This window comes from Apis florea, unplaced genomic scaffold (assembly GCF_048593485.1).
Source record: "Apis florea isolate Af1SG1 unplaced genomic scaffold, ASM4859348v1 contig_3517_pilon, whole genome shotgun sequence".
In the NCBI taxonomy this organism is placed as follows: Eukaryota; Metazoa; Arthropoda; class Insecta; order Hymenoptera; family Apidae; genus Apis; species Apis florea.
This window is the reverse complement of record NW_028256778.1, coordinates 711159-736924: the sequence shown is the minus strand read 5'-3', so window position 1 is coordinate 736924 and position 25766 is coordinate 711159. Positions and strand designations below refer to the sequence as shown.

At 32.5% G+C, this 25766-nt stretch overlaps 1 protein-coding gene across 1 annotated transcript in view; it reads right to left on the bottom strand.

Annotated features, from left to right (window-relative positions):
• Positions 1-25766, bottom strand: part of bif (protein phosphatase 1-binding protein bifocal) — a 46575-nt gene that overhangs the window by 15859 nt on the left and 4950 nt on the right. Inside the window, exon 2 of the mRNA XM_003698602.4 lies at positions 8948-9121. Coding sequence (XP_003698650.3) covers positions 8948-9121 — 174 coding nt within the window. The remainder of the gene's footprint in view (positions 1-8947; positions 9122-25766) is intronic.

Here is a 25766-nt window from a genome sequence, read left to right as displayed (position 1 = left end):
TAAATAATTTTAACAAGTAATAAGCGGCAATAGAAAAAAATGTTATCACAATGTATTACTTGTATCTTTTATTTGTAAGATATGATGTGTCACAATTTTTCATTTACCAAATCTAAAATAAAGAAATAACGAAGCATTTGATATTATTATCATTCCAAACGAATCATTATCTACGTTTTCAAGTAGCGAAAACAACAGTTCAAGATTCAAAGCTATTATTAATTATTTTTCGTTTCAATTTCAAATAAAATTTGCCTAGGACGATAACAGTATCCAAGTTTTGTTTATTCCTTTTTGGCAATAAATTTAAATATATAGATAACACTATGAAATATAATAAATAGATTAAATCTAATTTTTCCTAATCCATTTCTTCCTCCAATTAATATAAGAAAAACGATAACTTTGAAATCCACTTAAAATTATATCGAGATATTAATCTTGAAAGAGTTATATCGCTTGAAGGAACAAAGAAGAAATCATTTTCGCTCAAAGAGAGGATAATTTAAATACTTTCCAATACCGTATCAAATCTTTTACACAGCTTTCGTCAATAAGCACAGTAAAGTTAATAATAATTTTAGATACTATACTTAAAATGTCACACTTTATCACTGTTATCAACTCTTGTAAATCAAGCTTGTTGAATGAACGTATACACATGTACATAAATACACAAATCGAATCATAGAATGGATGAGCCAATCTTTCTTTGATACCTCGAAAATAATGTATATATATATATATATATATATATTTGTACATACGTTTGAATTTGATGGATTCTCTCACGTGTTTACCTATTACGCAAAACGAGAAAAAACTTTATTCCCGCGGTTGCGTTATTGTTTGCGCGTCTTCGATTTCAGGAGAGAAATTTCCACCATTGCTGAAATATTCGACCAGGGAACAGGGTCAGTGAATTTCACACGAGCCTCTTTTCTTTGTGTTCACCTATTTCTTTATCGAGTCGCACACGTGCACCGCCGGTATTTGGACAGCTTTTGCCTTGTCATTAAAAATGCATAAAATGTAAAATACTCGGCGGAGACTTTATTGTCAGGCAGCATCGAATGGTGTGAATGTTATCACTGTCCCACATATAATAAATCTCTACGCGCGATATTTAATCACTGTCACTCATTTGTTGCGAAAATACAAATAATAAAACAGTTGATTTAATATATTAAAATCTATTAAAATTATTTTCCAATCATTAATTAAACTTATACCTAAAATAAAATCAACGTGAAAATAATAAAAAAAAATCCAGGATAATAAAAACTAGATATGAACCGCAATATGATACAGTATCGTAATATATACGTGGAACATCTTTCGATTTTCAAAGACGAATCATAAAAATTGGTATATAAAAATGTAATTTCACTTTATCACGCCATTATCCAACGCAAACTCAAATAGTTTATAACTTAATAAACAAGCCTCGCGACCGACATTTTTGTACATCATTTTTTTTTTGTTTGTTTGTTTGCATTTCGCTGTTATTTAAGAGCTGTCTCAAAAATATATACTGCCATGTCGTACAATAAAGATAATAAACCTTTAATCAGATCGACTGTCCAAATACTTATGCGAGATAATGCGTGCTACCTCAGCTCGTATGATTTCGCGTACCAGGCTTCTGGCAATAAAATTGATTATTTGCGAGGCGAAACTGTATTATACGATACGCAGAAAGCCAGAAGCAAAGTGGATCGTAAAGAACAAATTATCTGCGGCAACGACGACCGCCTGCGCTCAAAAGATGAGGACAATTTCGCGCTCGAAAGTCCCTTCTTTCCGTTTTTCGCGGCGCATCGAATCGGAAAATCGGCCAATTTTCTTATCCGCCGTGACGCAATCCGTCTTTGAAGAAAATCTTCCGTGAAACACGGTTGATTTTCGAAACACGTTTGGGAGAATTACACGAAGAAGAAGAAGGATGGCTCGTTTGACATTAATGCGCGAGTGATGCTTGGAACGTGAAATTGGAAATGATAGTCCTGGTACAGTTTGTGGTTTCGAATTTTTCCAAGAAATTTTCCAAACAAATTTTACAAATTTTCTCAGTTTCTGATACATTAACTTTTTCTCCGCGCATTCTATTTTATTTACACGCTTATCGTCATCGTGTGGGATGAAACGAAAAATATCAAACTATTATTATCAAACTTGATATTCTCATGATTTGACAACGCAAGATTAAAAAAAAATACGAAAAACGAAGAGAATCCATAACTAAGATTAATTTTGAAACTCGAAATTAACTCCAAAAATCTTTCAAACTTAGCTCATTCGGATTCCCGCGAAATTCCAACGAATTCTTGGCATCCAGGTTTCCCGAGAATACTTTCAAGAAGAATTCTCTTCTCTTCGACATTTTCGAATTCTCCGGCACCTCCGGTATTTAGATCAATTTCGTATGACGAAACCACAGTATTACAGCCGAGAATTGGTATAAGGCAAAAAGTTGGTAAGCGTCAAGTGATTAAGCAACGAGCAATTTTCACTATTTTCCCGTCGGGACGAGATGCAAACGGAGTTGGGCAACGTAAACGTGTTCCCAGCTAGAATTCTTTTACGTTCAATAAAATGAAAATATCGTGAAATTGTGCGTAGAGTCCGGCCAAATCTTCCAGCCAAACGTATATGGAACAGCGAGAAAACGCTTTCGCGTCGTCGAGATAAACTTTACGCGATACTTACTTTTATGCGTGGGTACGCGGCTTTGCTTTCGGTCAACGCCGTTTTAAGATAATGGTATTTAAATCGAGTTAACTGTGAAACCTTCAACTTTCGACACAGCAACAATTTTTGCGATTTCGTGGGATTAACGAAAGGAAAATGTTGAATTTCTACGTGTCAATTTTGATGAAATTTCTTATATCGGAGATATTTCTCGAGAAAACATTTCTAACCTAACCTAACTTTTGATTCTCGATGTGTGGTAATTGCGATTTATAATTTCGTAAGGAATTAATAAGGAAAAATGTTGAATTTGAAATACATGCTGATTTTGACGAAACTTTTTATAATTGGAGATATTTCTCGAAAAAATATTTTAAATCTAACCTAACCTAACTTTTGATTCTCGATGTGTAGTAATTGCGATTCATAATTTCGTGGAATGAACGAGGGAAAATGTTTAATTTGTATATGTCAATTTGATGAAACTTATTACATTTGGAGATATTTCTCGAAAAATATTTTTAACTTAATCTAATTTAAAATTAGATGTACGACAATTTCAAGTGCAATTTCAAATAAGTAAATAGAATTATTAATTGTAACTTGCTGAAACTTTCCAACAGATTTCTCCAACAGATTTAGTATTCTGCGTGTGTCCAAAATATTTGAAGTTGTATATTCAAGATAAATATTGATTCCTTTTTAGATGTATAACAATTTAAACGATATTTGAACAATTTAAGAAAATATTTCATGAAAAAAGAAATTATTCAACCACGAGGAATCCAAGTTATCCAAGTTTAAGATTCTATTGAAAAGAATCATAAAGATCTTTTACTACTTTCAATTATGCATTTCATTTAATTATCATATTTATTAATATAATGTAATAGATAAAAAAATTATGACATTTTTATTATTTCCTTTGTGAAAAATGGAAACAATTATAACAAATTATAATATTAAATAATAGTTAAACCTTTAGCTCATACGTGTTGCTAGAATCATTTTTGTTAAGCACTTTTGAAAGCCATTAAATTTATATTAACAATAAATGCTATAAAAAGAATCATTTGTTTCCATAACCACTATTGTTAAAGAAAAGTCAGATAAAAGAGAACCCACTGCATTTAATTCTTCAACTAATTTATTGCACAAATTTATTTTACTATTGATTGATTAGATATTTCACTAAAAAAGAGAGAGAGAGAGAGAAAGAGAGATTAGAAGAAGATTATATAAAACTATAATAAAAAGACTTGCACTTTCCACTAAGAAATATTATGAAATATAATAATTGAGAACATATATACGCAACGTTAAAAATTATTATTATTTTCTGTTACTTTCTATTACGTTTTCCTCATAAGTAAGGAATGTGTACGAAGAGAAATGGACACTTAACATGATTTCAAAAGGGAAATAAAGAATATTTATTGAAAAATACACGTTTTGTTGATTTTTCTTTAAAAGTGGATATTACCTCGTTTTCTCTTATAACGTGTACCGTTTTCAGTATACATGACCTGGAAATGACACTTGCTCGAAACTACACTAGCTCGCTTACTCAATGACTTGACGAGGAAAGTTATGATTAATTCATTGAAAAACAATTAATAAATAAAAATAGTTGACAGAAATTTTTGCTACAAATAATTAAATATTAGACGAAAATTGATATCTATTACTGTAACTTTCAGTTTTTGCTCTCAATTCTTTTAAGATATATTATAAAATGAGGGAATTATTTGCTATAAATAACACAATGTATAAAAAGATCGATTTTCCAATTTCCAAATGCCTAATTTTGTTGTGAGTTGAAAATCCAGATGAAATTATTACAAGATTATTTTTGCGATTACAAAAAATTTCAACAATGATCCACAATTTCTAAATATTGTAAAATAATTCATCCCTTATATATTGCGACACTTGCATTATTTTTACGAGGAGAAATTCCAAAGAATATCCAGATTTTAGATCGAATAAATCAATAATAATATTTGTATTTCTATTCCTATTTTTAAATCCAACTAATTTCAAAACTTTTTATATCATCCCTACATATTCCAGCAATAATGTCGCAACATGTTTCGATTAAAATATGTAAAATCAAGACACAACTCTTAAACATAACATTCAAAAGACGGAAATTAATTTCTCTCCAATCTAATAATTTCCAATCGATTAGCTTTCGCCAATTTCAATTTCATTGGCCTTTCACCGCCATAAAAATCGTATCTTTCGTACGATCTCTCAAATAAATACATAATAACAGAAGGAGCAGTGCACCGGCAGCTGTTCTTCGACGACGCCTTCGACGGCGAACAACGGTCGCATTTTCTACACGGCGGAGGGAATTATTCGCCCGACATCTCGGATGGAATCCACGTCGCATTAACAGCCTATCCACGATTTCTATCGATCCGATACGCTCGATGGACGTTCCAATAAATCGGATCGGAGGGAATGCCAACGATCGATATCCAATGGGGCATCGAATCGATCGGACAATAAGCGTGACAAAGAGGCCGCTCCGCTCGTTTCGATCGCTTTTACAACGAAATATTCCTCCTCGCCGTTTTCTCCCATAATCAAATGGGATACCACGCATCCCCTTCTTCCACGCCGAGAACGAAACTTTCGAATATGCAAATTCCGCCTTTTACCGGTTTTAATTTTTCATATCGCTTATGTAACTTAACTGCTGTTAAAAATCTGCTGTTACGCGCGCATCTTTATTTTGGACATCGAAACAAACGATCCAAAATTGAGCATCATCGTTCTTTCTTTACTTTCTTAAACGATATTGTTAAAATATATTTGATATTCGCTACAAAAAAAAAAATATTAAGATATTTTTCTAGAAAAAGTCACTTTTCCTTTGCCTCGGTCTAATTGAATCACACACATCTTCTCGTATGCGTCTTTTCATTTATGCATATCATATCTTATAGATCTAAGATAAAATTATTATTTCTCGCTACTTGGAATAAACCAAATAATTTATTCTACCCCTATTATCTGTCCTATTCTTTTTCCTCTCTTATTTTTACCAGGATAAGATACAATTTTCCTAAAATTATTCCTCAATTATCGTTCGAGGAAAAAGAAGAATCTCTCTGCGAAAATTCCAAGTGGCAATCCTGTTCGAACGCCCCCTTTTTTGATCCCCTTAAAGAGAAGGAGAGATATCTATCGTGCACGGGATGGAATTTTGCCGCGTTCCCATGAAATACGGTAGATTAACTCCTCGGACGAGTTGTTGGTTCGAAAATCATTGCCGGTTCGTGCGTCCGCTAAACTTTTACTTTGCAAATCGACAGTGGTAACAGGCGGATCGTTCCATCGTCACGGGAATCCGCGTAGACTCGGGCTCGTGAGAAAGTTGGCAACACGTTTTGATCCTTTAATAAGGGATTAATCGTCGAGCAAGACAGAAGTTTCGATCTTTGTGGTTTTTTTTTCTTTTTTGCTCGATTTGTAGTGAAATTTTGATCGAATTATCATCGAGTAAAATATTGATTCGAGAGAATTGAGATGTTGGAATATGAAATGTATAAAGTATGTAACGAAGAACAGTTTAATAAAACGAAACTATTTTTTATTTCGACCTCCTTTTAGAAAACTGCTGGAGGATAAAATAATGTGATAACAACTAATTGTGGAATATCATAGAAGAATCGTGGTAACCGTGATTAATTAATTAAAGACGAATCGATCGTCGGGACCGTTGAAGACCAATTTCATCTTTAATGGCAGCTCGTCGTAAGAAGTTGAGCCGTGAAAATTAATCACGTGCCGGTGCAATGTTATAGCACATTAATTATTTAGAACGATTAGATCCATAGTTCGAAAGGAGAGTAGTATCGGTTAATCCGCTTTCGTGCCGCGGTAAAACGAGCCTTCGAGCGATGGGGGTATAAGTACTTGTTCTATTAAAATTTTTTATTCCTTAAGTTTTCGCCATGCAAAATGGTTTATCGAACTTTCACGATGTTTAAAAAAGAAAGAAGAAAAATTGCTTGGAAATATGATGGAAATATCGTGGAACGAAAAGATTTTTAATGCAATTTAATTTAACGTTTCATGGACGTAGTGAATGAATTAAATTAACACTGTGAGAACAGCAATTTAAAACCAATATAATCGCAAATATAAATTTGCTTATTATTTATCAAATCATATATTTATAATTTTAAAATCTATTTCATATTTAAATGAATTTTAAAAAAAGAAGATTGTATTATCATATTTTTTTTTTTTTTTGCATATCATTGAATAAAAATGGAAAAGAAGTCTCTCCTTGATTATAAATCGGTAAGAAAGTATTTAAAAAAAGTAATATTAATGATTATTTTGCGAGAGAAGATTGAAAAAAAGATTGAAGAAAATCGCTGCGATAAAAGGTAAATCCTAAATTGCACAGAGTCAAACATGACTCTGCACAACTACTTCGCGAATCAGCGTATACACTGATAAGCTATCTCAGTCATTAATAATTGCTAAACAAGTAATAAGCATGCAAATTGCAATAAGCTTGTCAATTATACAATACAAATAATAGCATGCGACTTTTTGCGCCTCTTATGATAATGAATCGCCAGTGTTTATTCTGTTAAGAAACAAATAGTTAGATAATGTAATTTTTACATGTATGATTATTTATCATTTATAATCTTTCAACCTCCTTCCAAATTTTTTCCATTCAAAATTATACTTAATAAGAAACGTTATCTGTTAATAACAAAAGATAATTCATTGTAAATCTTTAAAAAAAAAAAAAAAAATAAAGTCTTTGAAAAGACTTGTTCGCGAAATTCTAATTTTTTAATAGAACTTTAATACCATTATTAAGTAAAATTATGAATTTTTGTTCACTGTATAATATAGAAAAATATGTTATTAATAAAAATATTACTAAAATTGCGCAAAAAAATCTACATTTTCGTTCCATCCACTCATATTCTATTCACAAAAAATTTAGTATATATTCGACCATCACGTACGATACTGCAAAATTCAACATGGATGGTCGCCTTGCTTTAAATCGAAAGCATCTAACCTAACCTAACCTAACTTAATTTCGAGGCGAGGTTTTTTTTTCTAAGAAGAGGATACAAAAAATGCAGCAAAAGGGATGTGAATAAAGGAGCCGTACGAGGGGAGAGTTTGAAATGCTCGGTCGCCCTTGAATATTTCACATCTCTTTCAAGAGGGGAAAGCGCATTCCCATGTGAAGCAAGGGCCTTGTGGTTACGGCATTATGGTCGCTCGCTCCGTTCTTCGATTAAATCCTGCACACGTGAAGCTGCACCTGATTAGATTAGATAACGGCTATGGATCGATCGTGAAAGGGGAAAAAAAAAAAAAGAAGAAAAAAAAAGCGAGAGAAAGGAAAGGAAAAGTAATGGACGTGGCGATAAGAGTGACATCTATTAACGTCATGTTTGCCAGATGTTTTAAAAAGCGAAATCTTTGGAACTTCGTTTAATTTATATAGATAACGATTTTTACGATTTTTTTTCTTTTTTTTTTTTTTTTTGTAACAACGTTTCAAAAGACTTTCGATCGAAGAGGTTTATCCTATAAAGCTTTTGTCATTTTTCTTTTTTTTTTTTTATATTTAACAGCAAAATTTTCTTTTATGCGGACTATGGAAGAGAAAGAGTGAATAAACACGTGAGAGAGAGAGAGAGAGAGATTTTTATCTTCCGAGTAAAAATATATAATAATTTGTAGAAACTTGATATTTTAGAATTTATGCCCATTTTTGAATTTTAATTTTTTTTTTTTTATCTCATCTGAAATTTCTAGGAAACGATCTTTTCGTATATAAAATCTCGTATAAAATCTTTCCCAGAAATTTTTATAATCATTTTAACAAAAATAATAAGATAATCATAAAACATCCTATTGATCATTGATAAATAATCAAAGATATGATTCATTTTATTAATTCTCGACATAATAAGCGAATCATTGATATTGTAAGAATCAATTAACAAGATTAAGATTAAGATCAATATACATGCGTTGCAAGACGAGTTAGACTTATTATTACAAATTACGTAATAAAAATGTTGAGTATAAAAAAGGAAAACTTTTTTGCATTCTCCAACAACGTTCTTTATCTAAATTGGAAATGAACATTGACCGATTATTAACGGCTACAACGCTATAAATAATCGAATCACGTTAAAAATAAATAACAAAACGTGCAATAATAATAAGAAGAAATAAATCTATCGTTTACCTTGTGATTTCTCGGTGTCCTCGAGAGATTGCTGCGCCCATTGATGAGGACATTGTCGTTGCAGAACGACACGTCGCAAGGGGACGGTGGACCACCGCTCAGCTCCCATTCAGCATCGTCGGTCGTCGACGCGTCCAACGTGGCATCCAACACTATGATACCACCGTCGCCGACCTGCAATCAAACGAAAGAAAGAAAGAAAAAAGAGAACCAACTCTCAAAATTTATGGAACGTGCAATGTTGCGAGGTGACTTTCGTCGACCGAGTTTTCAACGAATCTTCTCGTCACGATTCTTGTTTCACGAAATATTTTCTCCTCCGCGACGAAACATCCATTTTCCCTTGGAAATTGGATGAAAAAAATTGTTTGAAACCCGGGCTGGCCGGAAAAGGCCAAAGTGGATTTCTGCTCGTGCATTCGCGCGTGAATCGCGCCCACGTGGCCTCCGCCTCCGTTGCAATTTGCACGCGAACCAGACGTGTTCCAAAGACCTACCCCAGGTGTTCTCCCGAAATAAAAGACTGCCTTTGGGAATATCCGTGCACGGAACGTGTATTTGAAGACCGGTTGAGAATTTAGAATTGTTATAAAAGTCTTTTAAACGTGTCCTCTGTAGATTGAAATTTTAAGAATTACTCGTGTATTGTATTTAATTTTGAGTGTATGTATACAGTTTTGTTGTAGTTATAAATCTCGCGTGATTATACTAATATTAATTATTGCGATATAAATTATTTTGCAAGAAGTCTTTTTCTAAAGTACATGTTACTTATGCGACATTTTTCATAAATTTCTAAAAATTTAGAATTCAAGTAACCAAACTGAAACCGTCTCAAGCGCTCCGCAACGCGTCCGTTTCCTTCGAACGCTCAATGTCGAATGATTCGCATTGGATGACACGCGCGTTATTCATCGACTTCCGCCGCTTTTCAATTTATTTCGTGAATAAACATCCTGTCGACTTGGAAACCGCTTTCGACTAAAAGCGACACGGACTCGTCTTTGACACGCACCGTCCTTCGCGTTCGATTATCTTTCTGTATCATACGTCGAGATATTATTCTCGTGTTTATTTCTTCTATCTATCGAATGATTAATGCGAAAAAGATATAAGTGATTTTTAACATATTTAAGGTTAATTGTCGGTTAATTATTCACTTAATTAATCGATCTCCAATTATCGTTTATCTATCGATAATAATTTTGCATAATTTATTATTATCGATATTATTATTGATCACATTGATCGAGTTTTTATGTAAATTTAAAGAAAAAAATAAATAAATAGAAATTTATTGTATATTCCTTGAATATAACATCCTTCGGTGTCTCTGTCTTAGAGAGTAAAATAAGATAGAGAGTAATAAAATTTCCGTATATTGTGCATAAATGCATAAATATTTGCAATCTAATTACAAGCAATTTAAATTTATGACAGATAAAACGAGACACCTCTATCTCCATTATCCTATATACATATTCGTTTCATCCAATAGAAAACTTTAGAAATTGCATATAATTTAATAAATAAGCATCAACTTTTATAATACTCTTTTATAATAATAACTCTGTCTCCAGAAATCCTGCATACGATCCTCGATTTAACGTCTTCAAATAATTTGCAAACCACTTTATATACAAACTTACATATAACCAAACTTTGTAACCTAAATTTCGATCAATTCTTCGAATTTTTCCCTCTCGTACAAACGTTTCGATGGAAAATTTCTCCTGCAAATCCGCCGCTCGTTCGAGGAATAATCGCGCGTGAAACGGAACGATTTCCGGCCCAGTTCCTCGTCATCGCCCACCCCGAGACGTTTCGAAAGCGATCCTTCCGCGCGACAATTCCCTCCTCTTCCCCCTCTTTTTCCAACGCAGAAGGAATTCGGGGCGATCTAAGGAAGAAAAAAATGCGGTCACGGATCATAACGCGAAGCCACATTACGGACGAGCAGAGATCGGGGCCGCATAACGCAATATCTGGATTTGAATATAAAACGTGCCACGGATTCACTGGAATGAGAAGATATCGATCACGAATCGCGATGAGGAACAGCGACGAATCTCCTCGATTTGCGTTTGTATCGCAATAAAACATTTTTATCTATCTATATTGTATCATTTCTTCGAGGATTATCATTTAAGAGTAGATACTTAATTTAATACAAATTTGAAAAATTACTTCAAATTTTGGATCAATTGCAGCGCGTAGATATCTTTTTTTTAATATCAATACGTTGTATTTATATATACTGGTTTAGAATCACCAAGATGTGTTTCAAGAATTCAAGAGCTCAATCAAAGGTAAAATGAAATTGTTATCAATGAACCGATAAAATCAGCAACAGAACGAATTTCTTTTATTGCTTTTCAACAAGTGCTCGACAATTAAAGAGGGAGCGAAATTAATCCGATCGTACTTGTTATCGTAAACAAATGTTAATGAACGTTCGCTGATGCGCCCGTGAGAAGAAAGTAACTCAATATTTCCGTTTTCTTTCCATGGAGCGGTTACATATCTCTATTGTGCATTACGCAAGCGATTCCACGCGATAAGGGATCGTGAGAAAAATCGTTCGTTTACGCAGCGTAATCTCGCTCACTGAAACGGGCGGATTAACTCTGACACCTTCGAATTAACGTTAATGCATCCATCCCGAGTGAATATAAACTGTTAACAATTACACCGATTTTTTTAGTTAGTTAACTTTGGCAGCAACCCGCGAGTTTCGAATTTACGAGATTAATTAATTGAACAGGATGATTTATAATTCGTTAATTAAAACTATTCGCTTCGGAAATGGAACTAATTATAGTTCGAATAATTTTGAAAAGTAAAAGGAAAAACGCTTGAGTCATGCTATTGATACAATTATCGATGACAAAGCTAAACAATAAGAACTAGATAAATTTGGATATTCTTTGAATCTAATCTAAACGATGAACCTAATTCGAATAATGAAAATTAAATAACTTTGAATAAGATTCGTCTCTGAACTGGAGCAGTTTTCGATCTGATCCAATCGATGATAAATTAAATAACTCTGGATACACCGATAGAACGTTTCGAATAGAATAATCTTTCAATAATTGAATTTAAAAAATCGGCGATAAAATCAATTAAATAAAGTTGAATAAATTTGGAAGCACTACTACTGGATTACTTTTTTTCACATATCCTCCTCAGAATCGAGGGAAAAGCATAAATGAAGCAAAGGTAGAGGAAGGAAGGAGCGGCAATGAACCTAAAGACGGGGGTCCCTGACTTCATGAGAAATTCCCAGGACGTTTCTTTCCATTATTCCAAGGGTATCACTCGCAGACCTTGAACCCTCGAAGAGTCCACGACACTGTCCCAACGAATGCACCTGCGCTCATGGAGGTGTAAGTTAGCCCGCATAAGTTAGCCCCTTTGTCGCTCATATCGCTCATCAGGAGGAGTCAAAAGAGAGATGGAGACCGGATGGGTGTCTTGAAAATAAGCTTGGCGAGTCAATGGCCTACTCGATTTCAAAAGTTTTCAATCGAGAACTTGGACGAGTAATTTAAGAGAGCGAGATATGATCTTGGAGAAAGATATATATATATGTATTATACAGGTATAGAAGAAGATGTTGTTATTATGATGCAACGAGATAATTAATTTTTCAATAATGAAAAAAAAATTTGCAATTTATGTTATATAATTTTAAATTAATGATTAGTCTCTGGTTAATAAGTGAATTTTTAATTAAGCTTTCATTAAGTTTATTCTTCTGGTGTTTTATTTTTTTGAATTTCTTTCATTCTTATGTTTATTAATAGACTGTCGATTCTTATGCAAAATCAAATTTTGAATTTAAACACGAGACTACACTATTAATTAATAATAATGTCTTTTAGTTACAAGTTTTATGTAATTTAAATTTATTAGCTATTTTAAAATGAGTATATACAAAAGAGGATATTTCTACATTTCTTTTATTGAAAATTATTGTGCTCTACATGTTTCTAGTAGGAAACATTTTATTTTGTATGAATAAATGTAATTAATGAAAAATTTAGATTTTTAATAGTCGATCAAAAAAATATTTTATTTCACTCTAAGCACGTGCGTCCATGAATTATATTTAATTTGCTTGTTTTTCACCAGGACACGGTTTCATCGTCATGATTTTCGAATAATGAGTTTAGCAATCTAGTTCAAACAATGTAACTATCTGCATATGAAATTATAAATCTTTTTGCGCGAGCGAGATTCTACGCGAATAATTAAAAACCGTATTAACTCCCGCAAATTTATTTGCATTTTGCGTTAAGTATACTCATTAAAGTATACTCATTATAAGTCGATCGAATCAAAGGCTATCGCGATTTGAAATCTAAATTCTTTAAAAGAAATTTCACCGACGTTTCATATAGCGATATAATTAAATCCAACAGTCTCGATTAAAAGTTGTAAATAATAAGAATGCAAACATTTGATCCTTACTTAAGTATTTTTAAATCTATAAAATTTGGATACGATACTTTTTGAATTTTTTTCTTTTATTTTCTACTTTCTACATCGGTATTAAAAAGATATGGAATAGTAGAGAGTGATACGTTATCACGTTGAAGGTGATATGCAATGACACGTACTATCGGATGCACATTTACAATTCATATTATGCAATTTCTCATTCCTTATTATCGTTCCAGTCGAATAATACTCAATTATTGACTCTTTTCTCGATTGAAAAGATATTTTGTTGATTAACCAATAATATATTTTTCTCACCAAGATAATGGGTTTTCTTATTTCCTAACATAATTTCTTATTTCAAAAAGAAATTCTAATCCTATTTTAATCTCGAATAACTACAAATTACAGATATCTTATCCATAAATTAAACCTTCTTGCAATAAAAGCAAGAATAAAGAAAGCAAAAAACGATGAAGAGAGTTAGAGATTAAAAATACGATTCCATATATTTAATTACACATTACTTAAACGCGCCGGTCACAAAATATATTTAAGCATTGAGCATTACAAGGTCGTAGCTCTTGATCCAAAGATCCGTCTCGTTCCAGGAAATCCAACTTTTCAAGAGTCGCGACAATAAAACGATAATTCCCCCAGACGAGAAACCGATTTTATCTCGCCAGTTCCTCAAACCAGAAACTTTCTCCCCTTTGTTCTACCCTTTGTTCGACACTGGTCGTTTCATCGCCAACCATCAATTTAAACGGCGGCCGGTCCCCGTGGGACGCGGAATTATGCAACGGAGAGGCCACGCCCCCTGCCTTCTCTCTCCCCCTCCCCCCCCTCTCTCTCTCTCGTCTATTCGCGACAAATTTATTTATCGAGCGAAACGTTGAAGCGGCTACATTTTAGTCAACGCCGCCACTAAATTGCATGAATCAGCCACGAGGTTTCGCGAAAAATTTCGCGACCGCCACGGGGGGGGAGGAAGGGGGGAGAGGGCTGGCTTTCAGGGGGTCGAAGTGAGTCGTCCGACGGATCGTCGCGACGGGTTTCTAAATTGGACCGCTCGCCATGGCGTGATTCATGCGATGTCAGGATTAATCCGTGGAGGCCGTTAACGACCTTTCCGCGATTTTACGCGTATGCTATTCTCGTATTATGGACACCATAAATTGTATTGTGGTCGCAGAAATGCGTTAGAGATTGTGAAATTTAAAGGAAGCGCGGTTTTTTCCTTCCTTCTTTTCTTGGACGTTCGTATCGCGTGAGATTTTTCGTGTAATTTTTGCATACGTTTGATTGATTCTGAAATATAATTTTAGAAATTGAAGCTCAATGATTCAAATTTATTTGATTATTTGTTATGTATGTTTTAGGCTATTTTTCAGGTATTTCAGTTGATGAATTTCGTGAATTTGGAAGGACACGATGAAGTCATCCAGGCATTTCTGTACTTCGCTCGATTTGTATTTCACTGGATGTGCATCGGAGCGAGTTATGGATGTTGCATTGAGCGAAATAAATGAATGGATGTTTGAAAGAGGGACAACATATGTTATATTTTTACAAAATTCGCAGGAAAAAAAAAATAATAATTCGTTGTTCACTAATGCCAATTAAAGAAGCAGCTGGTTGTAACATGTTTGAAAAATATTTTTCAAAGAAGGGCATATGTTACACCAGCTGCTTCTTTAATTGCTATAGTGACTATTGAATTGGTTTAATGTTTTCCTGCAAAATTTATGAAATGTAGCACGCTCCTCTGCTATTCAACATCTATTCAAATGATAGCCAAAAGAAGAATATGAATATAAACGAGATATTTACACGTTGTTTCACAAAAAAAATTGGAAATATTTAATAATCATTATTTAATAATCCACATGAATGACTAAAGATTGAAAGTTTTCTAAAGTTAATTACCAAAATTATTTCTTTCATTTTATTTCTCTCATTAGAGAGATCTTTTTCTTTTTTTTTTTTTTTTTTTGCTTTTGAATAATTTCTAACAGAATCATCGAAAGTAACGATGGATAAGATATTTATTATACACTTTCCACTCGTTTCTGTCAAAAACTGGATTCATTGCATAACTGGTGAAAGATGACGATGACGAGAAATACCGCAACGTTCGAGCCTCGCATGCAAATGCAAATTCAAGCTATGACCGACAGTTGTCCCCGTTCGTGTTCAAGTTTCCCCTGAGAGCATCTGGTCAAGGTCAAATGAGGTCATACACTCAGAACTTCACTATAAACTATAGTAATTCACTCTGACGAAGATATTTTTTTTACTCATCAAGAACTCGATTATCAGATGATCAATTAATTTTGTAAAAAAATTAAAAAGAAACGTGAAGTGACTGTATTTTTAAGATAAAATTTAAGTCTTTATTTACCTGTATATATAAATTATTGCAATAAAAAAAATTTCATTACTTAAAAGTTAAATTATGAGCATATATATATATATATATACAGATAAAATAACAATTTATTATTGGAAATTCATAGTATACAAAGAAAAATAAAAAAAAATACCTTCGCATAATTCAACTTTCCTCCCTAAATTCGATTAATCATATACATATCTAACGAGAAGACTCTCGAATCTATTCAATCAGATCGAAATCGCAAAAGAAATTTTTACGTAAGAAATAAAATTCTTCTTCGAAATATTTTTCACCGTATTTACCGAGCGGGCCAATTACGAATGTCGTGAAATAAACCGCGTAACGGATCCAACCCTGCAACAAATTGATTTTCCCGCCATTGAATTTGTCCACCAATGGGGACGACCGATAAATTTCTTCGATCGTGCGGGATATCTGAAGGCGAGCCATCGCGGCTCTTATTCACTGCCTCGTCACCATGATAAAAACGTAAACGGTAAATGGGGTTAAGGAATGCACCAGCTGGCCGATCCGAGCCGCTGTGAACCGGTGAACGGAGAAAAGTTCATTAACGTTGCCTCGTTAATCGCGTTTAAACACGGCGCCACGATTAATTTCGTAAATGGACTTCTAATAAGTCACGTGTTCCGCAGTTTACGAGAAATCGTAAATTGAAAAATTCCTCCAACGTTGGGCCCATTTAACGGTTCAATAAGTGTTTTCATTATTCAAGTGTTTCATAAATATAAAATTATTATTTCAATGTAACATTATTCGAAATGTTAATCAATTATTTTCAACGATGAATATTACTTCGTCTTGATAAGGTTCGAGCTTGGAAATATTTTATTCCAAGTAAGGATGTAATAAAATAAGGATTTGAAGCAATGGAAGAAGAGTAAGGTTCATTTTATTTGAAAATTAATTAAATTATTGGGTTGTTACGTATATAATAATTTCGAGACGATGTGACGTAAGAGATTGTGATAAGATTATCTTTTCCGATTGAATTCGATATTCATGTTGAGCATAAATTATCAAAATAATTATGATTCTTGTTAGAAATAATATTAACTTTATTCGCAGATTTAATCATAATCGTTAAAATGACTCGAAATCTTTTATCTATCGTTTTTGTTATAATGGAGTGTAAAAATAAAAACTCACAATATTTTTGCAATGACTTATTGAACAACTTAATATTATCGATCATTGGAATTAAAAAAACGATAATAGAATCGTTTCTTTATGATCCTAAATATTGCATCGATAGCAGTCGATCGCGCGTATTGCGCGTATACACGCAAGGTGATTCATAAAATCCTTGTTCATATTTCAAGGTATGGATTATTAAAATAGGAAACCTTATATGATGATATCGATCACTGCGCAAATATTGTATGTTTATACCCTTTGAATTTTTATACGCGACAAATACTCGAGTATTCCTTTACATTGTATAAAAATTACATTCATCATCTGCTATAAATTTATTAAAAAATAATATTTAAAATAAGATTGTCACGGTAGATTTTAAATTTCTCCTCTATCCTAATAAATTATAATTATCAAAAATAATAACAAGAAGAAGATATTCCAAAGTTATAAAAATCGAAAGAAATATATTTTTCATTCTTATTATTTCCACTCCCCAAATATACACTTAAATAAATTTCATCAACACCTGCAAACACGAATCTACCCTATGCACCGGCCAATCAAATTCCATTTATTCTAGAAACTTTTTTTCTCCTTCTCTCTGACCGATCGAAGCGGATCTCTTTCCAAATGCCGAAATTCGAAGTTGGAAAACCGATCGAATTTCAAAACGACGCGACGATTCCAAGCGTCAATTATGCAAGAATGCATTGTCCCTGGGAGGAAGGAAAAGAGCAGCAAAAGGGAGGCTATTGTCGCGTGGCCTACATACCAAAAATCGTAGCGGTTGATTCAGTTGCGACACGATCGTTAGAGCGCAATGTTCCTTAGAAGGCCGGCTTAAGGATCGACTCTGAAACGTGATAACGGGCCTTAGAGCAAGTCGGCCAGCTTCGTCGGCCCGTGGATCTATGCAAGGTCTCTCTCTCTCCCTCTCTCTAGGACGGCCATATACGAGAATTCCCATACGGTCTTATGGAATGTCACCGGCCACGATGCTGCCATTTCTTGGCCAGGCCTGTTCATCGGCTATCTGACTTCTAACCGGCAATTTCTCCACGAGTAACCACGACCTCCCGTGACCGCGAGCCGATCGGGGAGCAACTGCGAATTCGTTCCTTTCTCTCGGTCGAAATAGACATCTTTATCGAGAATAATCGTCGGAGATAATCGTCCGGATTAATCCGATGAATTATCACGGGCTCGATTGGAAACGGGCGCGAACGATCGATCCTCTTTAACGGATGTCAAGTATGTGTGTCAAACGGAAATTTATAAGAGAGCCTGTAGCTAATTTAGTTCGTATATTAACAGCTTATGTATACTTAGTTTAAGCATCGTGTGTATACTGCACATATAGAATTTTTAATATCGTTAGAGTAACAACACATTTGGTAAACTCATTTATACCCAATAATATTTAATTTTTAAGTTGTTCATTATTACAGTGTGTAACAGTATACATCTTCATCTTTCCATTCGAATCGTTTAAACATAAATTATCGATTCCATCAAAATGATTATCGCCTCGGGCACGATAAAATTTCCATGTATTTACAAGCAACAACTGACTAATGGCAAAATAAATAAAAAAAAAAAAAACTAATCTTGACGAATTAAAAATCCTGATTGTGGATCCCTGAGATTGAAAAATCTCAAAAAGGAAAAGAAAAAGAAAGAAGAAAAAACACGGATGCTATAACTCGATGCAAATAGCGGACTACGGTAATAGTTATCGAAAGAAAGAAGGTCAAGGATACCTTCTCCTCGGCGTAAACTCGATTACCGTACACATGCAATACGGTAAATCTGGAGACGAAACGAGAGAACAGTGGTTCTTCCAACGATGTATATCTCTACGCAAGTTTCCTTTCTCTTCGTCGATCTCTTTTTCTTAAAATCATCGAAGCCTTGTATCGCTTCTTCCCCTCGGACACTCCCAATCCCTTATCGAGGGTCACTTAGAAAAAAATCGATAGAAGAAGCGTCTGACGCATCGACGATATCCAATATCGCTTGCGTCTTCTTAATTACCAATCCGATAAATATCCAACTGACTCATCGAGGTGTGTTTCCTAAACTTTAGACATAGGTTGGACGATACAAACAGTGGCAAAAGTCTTCGTACACTTTGTAACGTTACTTTTTTCAAATACAATTTTGACTGGAGATATTTTGCAACAAGGTAACAGTGCAGTTAAAGATTTGAATATTTTACAGAAGTTATAAGTTTGAAAAAAAAAAAAAATGAAAAAAATATTGAAACTTTATATATATACTGACATTAGCAACATTGAATTATGATTATTTGGTTATGTTAAAGAAAATTGCTTTATATATAATCCATTATACGATATACATATAATATCTCGCATAAGATAGATTTATTGTTGATAAATGAAAACTTGTATGACTGATTGTGTGTATATATCCGGATGAGAAACGTATTTATATAGAGATAATGATCGTCATGTGTTTATTTTTCTTCGATGATAGGTATTAAATCGATAGATGTTGAAATACACGTACAACGAAATTATTCGAATTATGATGGAATATAAAATACTTGGTTAGAAGATAATAATTCAATATCTGTGTAAATCTGTATAATAACCTTGCAAAATATGAAAATATTTATTGTAAATTGTTACTCATAAGCATGGTATAATTTATCCAAAGATTAATAGAATAAAGATTTCATTGAATTATAATGAAATCACACGTGCTATTGTTAATAACATATTCCGCAATCATTTTACGATATTTCAATCTTTATTTGAAACCTTTGGAAATTTTAATATCATAAAAAATTAGAAATATACGAAGTAATCGATTATCAATCATTATTCATAATAACATAATAATATAATACTTAAATAACTTCTCATAAACTTCAAAATATAAAAAGAAAAAAATTAAAAATTCCTTCGAATTATTCAACAAACATTTTTCAAGTATTATTAAACGTTCGTTCACGCTCGACAAATCTTGATCAACTCGAAAGTCGCCAGCATAATTATAAGAAGGAATGTAGATGTTTAACTGTGTATTGATAAGGTAAACTAGTTACTGGATCTAGTTAACCTGGTTTTCCTTCACGTTATTATTATTACGCTTACAATTTTGTCACCATAAACGTACGATTAACAGGCATTTCTTCGTCCAAGGCATTTACCTCTTATAAAGACGTAAGAACCGGAAGGGACACGGAACCGATCATTATGCGTTCTTATATAAGTATTAAATATGTTTTCCTCGCTTTTCGTGTTATTACTGTTGTCGCGAATACTTTCTGCGATAAATATTCGCCCGACTGACGTAACACAGGAAAATCGGTCTCGAAACGAACACGATGATATCTATCTTTCTAAAAAAAAAAAAAAAAAAGAATTTTCTGAAGCCTTCTTTAAATTAATCGAACGATCGAGCATTGTTATATTGTTAACGAATTTTTCATAATATGGATCGATTTGAATTGATTTCTTTTTTGATCAATATTAAATTATTGTTCGAGATTTTAGACAGATTCTCGAATATGAAGAAAATTGGCATCTATTCTTATTTTCATTGTCTAATTCATTTACACAATGATAATTTATTTTATTTATCTATTTGTTATTTGTAATAATTGTAGAAATTTAGTACTCTCAATACATCTTATATCGTAATGCAATGAAACTTCTATTTCATCAGCCTCTGATTAAACACTGTTTCTTTTACCACTTTCTTTAATGAAAGCGTATAAATTACATCATTCACTGTTTCGTGGTAGTTCATAATATTTTCAGCAAATATTTTCCACACTTTGAAAAACAGATAATGAACACATTACATTTTTATTCCAATAATATAATAATTTAATTATTCGATTATATATTCAAATCTATTCTTCAATTTTTTAAAAAATTAATCAAGTTCTGCAACCGGGGAGGGGCTAACAATTAAGCTCACCATCGAAATACCACGACACGCAGAATTCTTTATTCCATTTGTGGCACAATTAAGACACAAAAATATCACTTAATTCTTTGCTTTCACCGGAGATAAACTTTCAGAAGATTGTGAAAGATTTTACCGTTACTGGAAAGATTCAAAATACAAACGGAGGCCCATATCGCAAGTGAAAATATTCACAGATATACATTCATATGTAATATTTGGACAAGCTTTCTTCTTCTTCTTCTTCTTGTTAATGTGATATCGAGAACTTGAAAGAATGTAATAAACGTATAGATTCTTATCGTTATTGGAAAATTTATCGAAACTTATCGTCACCTTTTACCTAAAATAGCGCTTCGGTATAACGTATAAAATGTATATAATCACGCGCATATCACTTCAGATAGACGTAATATGAAGCTGGTAATTAATTTCTTTCCTGCATTACGAAACGCGCGCATCGTTTCAGTTGGCTACCTCCAGGAATTCCACGAGGGGTATCATTCAGGAATTTTATTTCCTATTTTTTTTTTTCCTTTTCCAATTCACATCCATCCCCTATTTTTTTTTTTTAATAATAAAATCCAACGCTGTTGTTGAAAATATTTACGCTGCGATATTATTATTGATAGTGTTATCGTCAGTTATCAGAAATTATCGAATAATAATAATAATAATTGCTGTTTTTTTTTAAAAATATATATATTTTTCCAATGCACGTGCTTTGGCAATAAATTAAAAAGATTTTTAGAAATAGAATGGATAAAATATGGAACAAGAAATCGAAAAATAAAATTAAAAGATATAAACACAATTGTTTTCGAAAACTGTTCTTTCTTCTTTTTAAGAGATTTTTTTATTTTTTTTTTCTTGTTGTCTATTAAACCTTTGTTACCAAGGATAAGTGCACAATTTTTTTCTTTCAACATATCTATATTATCTCAAACTATTTTCTTATTATATTGTTAAAATTATTTTCATGAATTAATTCCAAAAGTCTGTTCAAATAAATAAGTTTTACAAATCTTTATCAAAAACTAATGAATACCTAATTTTAACATTTTATATATTTTGAACTTATCCATAATAATTTTAAATAATTAAATTAATAACAATTAATGATTAGATCAGATTAAAACACATTAATTCAAAAACTTTAATAGTAATCACCATAAAATCATCACTTTCACAATAAACCATCCATTACGATCAATAGCAGTCACTAATATTCATTGGCTAGTTTTCTCCAAGTTTTTCACGTTCAAGAAAAAAAGAAGAAAGAAAGAAAGGAAAAAAAAAGAAGAGAAGAGAAGAGAAGAGAAGATATTCTCAACGGAGAATCGTTTCACGACCTAATTCCTCCAGCGCATCACACGGTGAAGGGATCCTTTTACCTCGTCTCCCCTCCTGTTAATATTTTTCTCGATTAATTAGATCAATTATCAAAGCTCGTGATAATCAACCGGATCGTAACGCGTGTACACACACACACGAGGTGCAACGCTCAGGATTGCGTAATTATTACGAGGTCGTCGAAGGTTAATTAACACGACCAAGCGTTCGAGATACCAATCGCGTGTCTCGACCGATTCGACCACTCTTTTGTACAAAGAAACCGTTCCTCTTATCCCCGACTTTTTGTCCCCGCTCGAAGCGAAAAACGAGGAGAACTTTCGATCGATTAGGGTCGTTTAGAGGTATCCATTTAATTTCACAACTCGATGCTCGACAGGCTACTTAATTTCCGTTTAACTATTGGCAAGAGAAGGTAATATAAAGTTCCAATGATATATATTGCAGAATGTTTGGTTGTAAATAAAATGTAAATTAATGAAGAACTATTTATGGAACAATAGTTTAGAAAGGAAGTGAACGGTCACTTCAAAGGATATGCTATGGTGTGATTAATCTTTTGTGAGGTAAAGGTTATACGAAGGCCGTACACATTTTCAATCGACATTCCCTTACAAAAAAATTAGACACGTTGTCACAGTCATTTTAAATTTTGTCAAATTTGTTGTGCGAGAAGAGCACGAACTTCTTCTTCCACGGTAAATGTATGATAAGTCTTGCAAATCTTAAATCTTTTAATGATACAGTTGTCTAATGTACTACTAAATCTATATGATTTCATTTGAAAAAAAAAAAGAAATGTTACATGATATTTAGATTGTGTCTCTTTTAAAATCACTCATTTTTTTCTGAATCATTTTTTGAAAGTATATGACATCCTGTATAGCAACATCAGAATTGTTGTCGTGCAACATTATGAGACAAGTAATCCGATCTTGACGACATGTTATCAATCGAATTACGCGCATCACGTGAAATTTTATCTTTCGCTGACCCCTGATTTCTTAAACATGCGTATAATGGTAATCTTATACCATAAAGATGAAGATTGGCAATATTGGATGGCAACAGTGAAGGTAAAGAGTGGAGTATTATTTTTTAATTAAGATGTAGAAGATATTAATTTCGATCATAATAATTAATCATTTTTTTTTTATTTCTAATTACAACTAATTGATTTAGAAATAAATTATTCATGTAAATAAATGGAATGCATTAAACATAAAGAGAAGTAAATTTAAGTGCTAATAGAGATCCAGGTAATAATACAATAGCTTCAACGTTTTAACTTTTAATATCATCTATATATGATGTTGGTTAATTACGGATAATGATACTATGCAGATCCGGGATCCTTAATTGTTCTAGCATGATATTCATTTTCATTATTCTATCACATTGCAAATATAAAAACTTTCTTTTCTAATGTTTCGAAGTATACCGATGAATTTTTTATATAATATAAATATGCAAATAACAATATTAGTTTGAAAAATTCCAGTCCGCTATTACAGAGATATTCCTATCATTGTAGTAAAAAAAATATATGTTACAATAAAAATTTTAATTTTGGAAGAAAGATCCAATCAACTTGAATTTATTTGAGAAATAAAACTGTCACGAGTTATTCTTGAAACTATCTTTTTTAATGAAAGTGAGCATAGTAAAAATTTCAAAAATTCCCAAGAATAACTTCAGAAGAAACTTTCAAGCGGGCGCATATCTTAAAACCACAATCACGTTTTCACCGATATGAAATTATACACAAAATTCTCTTCTTCCTTTCGTTTGTTTCAATAAATATATTCAGCTCTATCGATAAACTCGTTTTCATAAAACGTTATAAAATCCTGCCAAGGATTTTTTCGATATTCATATTCGAAGAAAAATGAGGAAATGCAGAGGTGTAACAGCGGCTTTACGCCGACACGGATATACGAAGAGAATCTCGCGTAGGTGTTAACGGGCTGATTTCATCGTCTATTTTGTCCTTACGCTAATCTAATTGCTTTACGACATGCAAGGGTGTTCTTAAACACCTATTTGCTGATTCAAAATATCATATATTTTTGCAAGCTGCTATTAATTGCAATTTTAATCCGTAGAAAAGCTATTTTAGAGGCTGGTCCTCGAAAATAGAGAAGGAAAACACGGACCATATTGGAAGTGAGGCGTGTATACACGTGATACGTGAAGGAACGCTGCCTTCACGATTCTAGAAGGCCTTTCAATCGATTCAAGGACGATTAGAGCTTGATTCGATCGAATGCAAGATATCACAAAGTGTCACGAAGGAGACTGTTCAATGCATCGAGGTAAATATATATTTTGAAAAAAACGCTTAGTTTAATCCTTATTCGTGTTTCGTGCGATTCAAAGACTTGTGGTCTCGATACACGCTCCAGTTTCCGGTTCGTTAAACGGTCCTCCTTTATATCGGGACAAGAGCGGTTCTTCCTTCATTTCCACGAAATTTCCGTTATGATCATTAGACAAAGATTGAATACGGTAAAATGTAGTTTATAATCGAGTTATTTGATCAATTTTCTAATTTTAAAAATTTGATGGAGTCGATGAGTTTGACTTTTTATGCGATTTATTATAATTTATAACAATTGAGAATCTTATATAAGAAGAAAAGTACAGATTTATTTTTGATATTGATAGTTATTATATTTAGCTTATTTGAAAGTTTCTTATGCTCAAAATTTGAAAACTGTTGAGTCGAAGCAATAATTTTATTCTCAATTATACAAATTATACTATTCAATTTTGATTTGGCATTCTTAGAAACTGGAACAATTACTAATATTTTGTTTATTAGTAAAATTTTTGATTGTTTTATAATTTGTTTTGACATATTGCAAAAATTAAGATTCTAAATAATTTTAATTTAATATATTTTTCAGTGGCCAATTAAAAGCATATCCATTTCACAATTTTATCTTCATTATTTCATTGCTGTCCGCATCACTATTTATTACTTTTCAAACCAAAATTATAATTTTCTCTTTCATGTTTCAATAGCAATATGAATTCATATTCGATAGATAAAAATTGTGACGAAAGAATCGATGAAAATCATCAATATCGAGAAAGAGAAATGTTTTGTTCTGAGAAAAGAAACGAATTGTGTTGGAAAATTATTTATAAGAGAATTATTGACGCGAAGAAATTGTAGGACAAATCGATCGAACGAGTTTCCGGGTTATCTAATACGAGAAAGTCAGCCTCGGTACCACCTTCAATTTCTCGATTACGATCCTAATTTTCTGCATTTTCAGCGAAACATGCTCAATTGCTAATGATAAATCTTTAACACCAAATTCGTGATAATTCATTGAGTTATTTTTTAGTTTATTCATTTATACGAGAAGGATTCTAATTGATCGATATCGATTTGTATTGATTATAACGAATCTTTACAGGATGATAATATAAAAATATCGTATCCTTGATAATGTATGTTAAAATTTATTAATTATAATTACGCGATAATTTTTGAATATAAACAATTAGAGTATC